The sequence below is a fragment of the Myotis brandtii genome, unplaced genomic scaffold (assembly GCF_000412655.1).
Source record: "Myotis brandtii unplaced genomic scaffold, ASM41265v1 scaffold208, whole genome shotgun sequence".
Lineage (NCBI taxonomy): Eukaryota > Metazoa > Chordata > Mammalia > Chiroptera > Vespertilionidae > Myotis > Myotis brandtii.
This window is the reverse complement of record NW_005357764.1, coordinates 2,428,142-2,434,814: the sequence shown is the minus strand read 5'-3', so window position 1 is coordinate 2,434,814 and position 6,673 is coordinate 2,428,142. Positions and strand designations below refer to the sequence as shown.

The 6,673-nt window shown below is 54.1% G+C and overlaps 1 protein-coding gene across 5 annotated transcripts in view; it reads right to left on the bottom strand.

Moving 5' to 3' along the window:
- Positions 1-2,311: 2,311 nt before the first annotated feature.
- The window catches only part of RNF44 (ring finger protein 44), an 11,134-nt gene continuing 6,772 nt past the window's right edge, over positions 2,312-6,673 (bottom strand). For all 5 annotated transcript variants that reach the window (XM_014539082.1, XM_005865511.2, XM_014539083.1 and 2 more), the window contains 7 exons: positions 6,180-6,353; positions 5,922-6,083; positions 5,717-5,844; positions 5,387-5,474; positions 5,178-5,299; positions 4,934-5,033; positions 2,312-4,729 (listed from right to left, as the gene is read on the bottom strand). In XM_014539082.1, the coding sequence (XP_014394568.1) occupies positions 4,667-4,729; positions 4,934-5,033; positions 5,178-5,299; positions 5,387-5,474; positions 5,717-5,844; positions 5,922-6,083; positions 6,180-6,353 (837 nt within the window). In that variant the 3' untranslated portion in view covers positions 2,312-4,666. The remainder of the gene's footprint in view (positions 4,730-4,933; positions 5,034-5,177; positions 5,300-5,386; positions 5,475-5,716; positions 5,845-5,921; positions 6,084-6,179; positions 6,354-6,673) is intronic.

Sequence of the window (6,673 nt, the reverse complement as noted above, 5' to 3'; positions counted from 1 at the left end):
TTATTCTGTTCATCAGATTATTTATTCACTTGATTTTTAGATTCACTTGTTGATAGATATGTATTTGTTGTTCTTAATTTGTATCTTTACCTTTTTCTTCTTCTTCCTCTTCTTAAAGGATACCTTTCAGCATTTTCAATCGTTGTACTGTTGATATTTGGCTCTGTTGACTAATGAGTTTGCCGACCATTGCCCTAGCTGGTTTGGCCTGCAGACTGACGGGCCCCAGGTTTGATTCTGGTCAAGGGCACATACCTTGGTTGCAGGCTTGATTCCTGGTCCCAGTTGGGGTGCATGTGGGAGGCAACCAATTGATGTGTCTCACATCAATGTTTCTCTTTCTCTGACTCCCCCCTCCCTTCCACTCTCTCTAAAAATAATGGAAAAATATCTTCGGGTGAGGATTTAAAAAAAAACACAAAAAAAAACTCACACTCCTGATGTGTTGGAAGAGGGGGTAGGTCCTAGAATTGAACACCAGGCCTCAGAAAGGGTGGGTCGAGGGCAGTTGTGGGTAGGGGTTGTCAGGATGCCCACCTTTGGGATGAAGGAAGAAGAGACTAAAGAGAGGCCTCCGTTACAGCTTTTCAAAGTGGAGTTGCTGACCTGGAGAATGCAGGAGTGGAGAGACAAGGCTATCCTGATTCTCCCATTTTCTTTCTTTTTTTTTAAAAATATATATTTTATTGATTTTCTACAGAGAAGAAGGGAGAGGGATAGAGAGTTAGAAACATCAATGAGAGAGATAGAGCAGCTGCCTCCTGCACACTCCCCACTGGGTATGTGTCTGCAACCAAGGTACATGCCCTTGACCAGAATCGAACCTGGGACCCTTCAGTCTGCAGGCCGACGCTCTATCCACTGAGCCAAACCAGTTCGGCCCATTTTCTTTTTTTTAATATATTTTTACTGATTTCAGAGAGGAAGGGAGAGGGAGAGAGATCAAAACATCAATGACGAGAATCATTGATTGGCTGCCTCCTGTATGCCCCCTACTGGGAATTGAGTCCACAACCCAGACACGTGCCCTGACCAGGAATGGAACCATGACCTCCCAGTTCATAGGTCAACACTCAACCTCTGAGCCACATCGGCCAGCATAGCTTGCTGAGTTTATTTTTTGGTTGCTGAGTTTTTATCATGCTGAGTTTTTATCATGAATGAATTTGGGCAATTTTATTTTGCATCAATTGATATGAACATGTGATTTTTCTTTCCCAGTATTTTGAGGATTTCTTGAAGTACTGAAAAAAGCTGAGACTTCCTCACCTGACAATTTTCTGTCCAGGGCCTAGGGAACTCAGTTGCTACCACTGGTCTAGTCCACTATGTCCCAATGTGTTCCAGATAATGCAACTTGAGCCCTGCATGTGGCCAAATGGAAATGCTGCCCATAGTATTTAATGCTCGCAGAGATTTACAACACATGCCTGCACAGCCAGGGCTCAGGAAAGCCCTGCCATTCAGGCCCGTTACCTTCAACGTGGGATTCCCCAAACTTAATTGATCAGAGCCCTCCCACCCCCTTTTTTTGTACAAACTCCATCATGCTTTCACAGGACTCCCTCTGAAACACACTTAAGATATCACTCAACTGGCTCTGTCCCCAAAGGCTCAAAGAGAAGTGCCCTGACCAAGGCCACAGAGCATGGCATCACAGACACAAGTCCCCAGGTCTTCTGAGCCCAGCCCACTGCTCCTGCTCCAGACCGTGCTACTTCCTGCAGCACCAGCCCACATGGGTAGGAAGAGGGCATCATCCCACCCACCCCTTGGCTCTCAGGCCCTTGTCCCCACTGAGCCTGGGGATGAGGGGCTCCAGTGGGGTCAGGTTAGGGTGGTGGGTGTGGAGCGCAGGCCAGGCAAATGATGCCGTTGTAGCTCCCTGACAACTAGCTTCCATCCCAGAAATAGTTAGAATCCCAGGATAAATGATTTCCCGTGGAGATTATGCTAAACTACAGAAAACTGAGCTAGAGCTACCAAGAACCACCACACAGGAAGAACTTATTTGAAACAGTTCTAGATGGAGCCTTGACCCAGTCATGTTTGAAGAACCTACCTCCAGAATTTAAATGACAGGAGATCAAAAGGGAAGCTTTCCTCACACCAGTTAAACGGAATCCTGCCCCTTGTTAACAGACCCCGGCCTCACTGCGTGTGTGTGAGTTACCACTGAGCCAGCGGGCAGACCTCACCAGGAGGTACCCTCAAGAACAATCTTTGCCCAGCTCATCCCCACCCCGCCCCACTCTCAGAATGACACCCGCCCCCACTTCCCACCAAAAGAACACAGGCAGCCAAAGGCAGCTTGGGCAATACTTGATATACATCATACATTTATTAGTGAATATCCCTCTGAAATCAGCAACAATATTAAAAAAAATAATGATTGCACTACTTGGTCAAGCAGAACTAGCAACTTTCATTTTAAAAAAAGTACAAATCTGTTAAAAATTTCAATCAGTATACACATATATATATTACAACATACTAGTTATGTTAAATGCTACAAACCAATGTGAATCCAATGGAATGGAAAAAACCACACATTTAAGCTTTAAGAACCATTTTTTTCTCTATATATTAGCATTTTCTCAAATACATACATGGGGAAAATGAGGTAACTGTAAAATGTGCAAGGAACAGGCCCCCCAAATTACATATATTTATATGTGTGTGTATATATATATATGTATATGTAGTTACATATATATATATAAAACCCTTCTAACACAGAACACAGGTGCTGGGCCCAGCCAGGCTGGGGGATGCTGCCCACTGTCATGCCTAGGCCAGAAGTTGGTAAATAAGAGTAAACATTAACAAGCCCCCACCACAGGAAATCATTGGTAACATGGCATCTAGAGCAAGGTCAGCAAATCACAAACATCCTAAATAATTGTTTTATAAATCTTTTCTAAAATGATTTTTTAAAACATTGTTTCTCCTCCCACCCCCCCCTCAATAGCTGCTCATTGGAACCACTGTTGCAGCCTATACAATCCGAGAGCCTGTTCTGCCTGCCCCAGGAACCGGAGGGTTTTGAAAACCTTTTTTGGGGTGGGGAAGGGAGGGGTTGGAAAGGATGGTTCTCTGTGTAAAATACGTGGGGTTTTGACACTGCTATAAATATAGAAACATCACCTGGAGTTATATACAGTAAGACTTTGGGTTCTCCATGGGGGTGGGGCCAGGCTGATGGGGCCCCATGGCAGGCCGGGGGAGGCGGGAGCCAGGGCCGCTGCCGGAGAACGAGGGTGGTTGGAGCATCCCTGAGGCAGCAGGCGCCAGGGGCTGCCTGCTAGGATGTGCCGGCCCCACACGCAGTTCGTTCTGGGCAGCAACCTCAGCTGAGGGCAGGACAGGAAAGGGACCAGGAGGGAGAAGGAGGGAAGCTCAGCCAGACCCTACAGGGGGCCTCCCCCAGACCTTGGAGGGCAGGGCTCAGGATGGGAGGGGGCCCCTGGAGGTGAGGCCCACGCCCTCCCTGGTCCCTGTCCTCCTAGGACTTCCATGGAAGAGACGTGCCCCAGCGGGTGGGAGACAGGCCCTGGCTGGAGAGGGAGAAATGCCCTGAAAAGCAAACGGTCCCGGTAGGCTCTGGGGACGTGTGCAGTACAGTGCATGGCAGTTATCAGCTGAGCACAGACCCCTAACTCCGCTTGTGACCGCCGGCCGCCGGGCCCAGCCCCAGCCACGCACATGCATGTGGACCAGGCGGCACCACTGGACCATTCCCTGCCCCCTGGGCACTCAGTCCTGGTTGGTCCCTAATACCCCCCATTTAACCAAAAGAAAACAAATTGTTTAAAAATCCACATCCCAAATCCTACACGCAATTTTGGGCCAAATGAATAAAGGAAAACTGCTACTCTTCACGTTCATGCAGAATGACAGAGGGGAAATCGGGCATGGGTCTGGACCCCGTCATTGCCAGGGAGCAGTGGCTGCCAGAACCTAGGCCACGCTCCCTGGCATAGCGCAGGCCCCTCAGGGTATGTGCTGCCCAGGCTCAGGGCCTGTCCCCTGCTGCACAGGAGGCTGCTGGCTCTGAGGCCCTCTAGCCCGGGGGTGTGGCTGGAATGTTGTGCCTGGGGTGAGGGTCCTCTGGGGAGCCAGACCCACCCCTCACAGCAGGCTGGGTAGGGCTGGCTGCCTGAGTCTGACTGGGGTCAAACCCAGGCCCGGGTTTCAGGAAATGGCCTTATGCCACTGTCTGTCCATGCCTGTCGGTGCCACCTGGGGAGAGGGCATGCTATTTCAGTGCAGGAGACCAAGTGTCCCAGGACTGTGACCCCTTTGCCCATCCGGGGCCAAGGATCTCCACCAGCCACAATGGGGGCAAGACCCCGGGGTCCCAGTGCTGTCAAGAAAAGGAGACGGAACCGAGGGCCAACGGGAGGGAGACTGAATTAGGGACGCTCAGGCAGCTCCGTGGTAGGCAGACTGGCAGGCAGACCGGGGACGGAGTCTTTGGAGCTTGGCAAATGCAGGGGCTTATTGCAGGGGCTTCTCTTGGGCCTGACCCTGGCACCAGCTCTGGATATACAGGTGGGAACAATGGGACAGGCCTGGGCCCTATCTCCCCATCCTCCCTGGGTCCTCCCCTTCCCCCCTGAGTTTCCAGAGCTTCGGGCAGGGTTCTCATGGGCAGCTGTGGGCCTCACTCAACTTCCCTGGGCACCTCGGAGGCGTCGGCCCGGCAAATGGGACACGTCCGGTTGGCCTGAGGGGAGAAACAGCTGGCACATCAGACCCCACTCGCACCTGTCCCCATCCCATCCAGGTCTGTCTGCTGCCTGGTGGGGATGAAGCCCCCTGAATAAGCCAGAACTTCTGGATGATGACGAGGATGAGGAGGGGAGCCCCCAAGCCCACCCTCCTCCCTCACCACACGAGGACCACCTGGGAGAGGCCTGGGCTGCATTACCTTCAACCACTTGTCCACACACTTGGTGTGGAACTCATGGTTGCAGGGGAGAACTCGGAGCAGCTGCCGCGCCTCGAAGTCGCTGAAGCAGACAACACACCTGGGAGGAGGGCACAAAATGTCACCTCCACGCGGGTGGCTAAGGGGAAGGCTCATGGCAGAGCACGAGTCCTGCTCCCCTCCCCGGGAAAGGGTTCCCTGGCAACCCATCTGTGCTCAGCAGGAGATGGGGCAGAGCACTCACAGCGTCTGCTCCGACTGATGGCTGTCTGGGTTGAAGCGGTAGGCTGGAAGCTGCTCGATGTCCGCTTTGGTGAGGCCTCGAGGCTTGGCATCTCCCAGCCGCTCCGCCAGGCTCAGGAGGGCCTGCAGACGGGCAGGAGGGTGGGGTCAGCAGTGGCCTGAGCTGGAGGTCCCCAAGCCCCCACCTCCCAGGACAGGGTTCCATGGGACCTCATAGTTCTCCAGCTCCACGTCATCCACATCGAGATCCAGGCTGATGGTGGGCCCCACTGCTGTGGGCGACATTGGCAGCATTGAGCTAGGGGAGACAGGTGCAGGGGTCCGGGGTCAAGGTCAGTAGGCACTGGGGCCCCAGTGTTTGCCCCAGGAGGTTGTAGGAGAGGAAAGCCCAGCTGGTGTGTGTGTGTGTGTGTGTGTGTGGTCTGCTGGGGTGCAGATAACCTAGAGGCCCCAGGACCCCACAGCTGTGTGTGTCTAACCACAGGAGGCCCCAGGAGAATAGAGCACCATGGCCCTGGGGGCAGATGTGCAGGTACTTACAGGAAGTAGGGCAGGAAGCTGGGATAATATGGCGGCGGGGGTGGTGGTGGTGGTGGTGGTGGGGGCAGCGGCTGTTGCAGGCGGTATCTCTGGGTGCTCAGTCTCCGTGGCATCATGTGGGAATAGGGCTGTGAGAGGGTGACAGGTCAGCCAGTGTACCTGGCTCCCATCGCCCCAGAGCCTGGGGGTAGGGGGCGCCACTCACCACACCGAAGGACAGCTCTTGGTGCAGTGGGTCGTGGGGCAGGTACTGCAGGGGCACGGATGGGGAGAGGGCCGGGCCTGGGGCCGAGGTGGAGTAGGTGAAGCTCCCCAGGGGGTACTGATCCCCCCGAAGGTCCACGTCGTTGTCCAGCCGCTGCAGGGGCTACAAGAGGCAGGGGTGGGTCAGCTGAAGCCAGTGACAGGGAAACCCCTGCCCCCGTGCACCTCCTCCAGCATCGGCCCCATCGCCCAGACTCACCATACGCGGGTGCTGGGTCTGCAGCGATATAAACTGCCCCAGAGGCGCCATGTGAGCAGGCTGGGGGTGTGGGGCTGGCGGTGGGGGGTGCAGGATGTAGTGGTCACTGGAGATGAGGTGGGGGTAGGCCTGATAGGGCACAGGGAGCTGCTGCATGGTGCACGCCTGGATCAGCTGCCGAGAGAGGGGGCAGGAGCTGGAAAATGTTCTTCTGGGCTGGACCTATGCTTGTGGTGAGGGCCAGGGGCCATCCATACAGCAACAGGCCCCCACTGAAGCGCTCTGGACCGACTGCCGGTTCCTGGCCTAGGCCACCCAGGCAGGACACTACACTCTAAAGGCCCACAGTTACTACCCCAAATGGGCTCTGTTCAGAGGCTAGGTATAGCATCTGGGGGCTCCCACTGGCAGGCACTGGGGTACAGGGTTGTGGTCGAGCCAGGGAGGCGCTGACAGCCTGCATGGTGTCATAAGCTTGGTGGTTCTGCCACGGG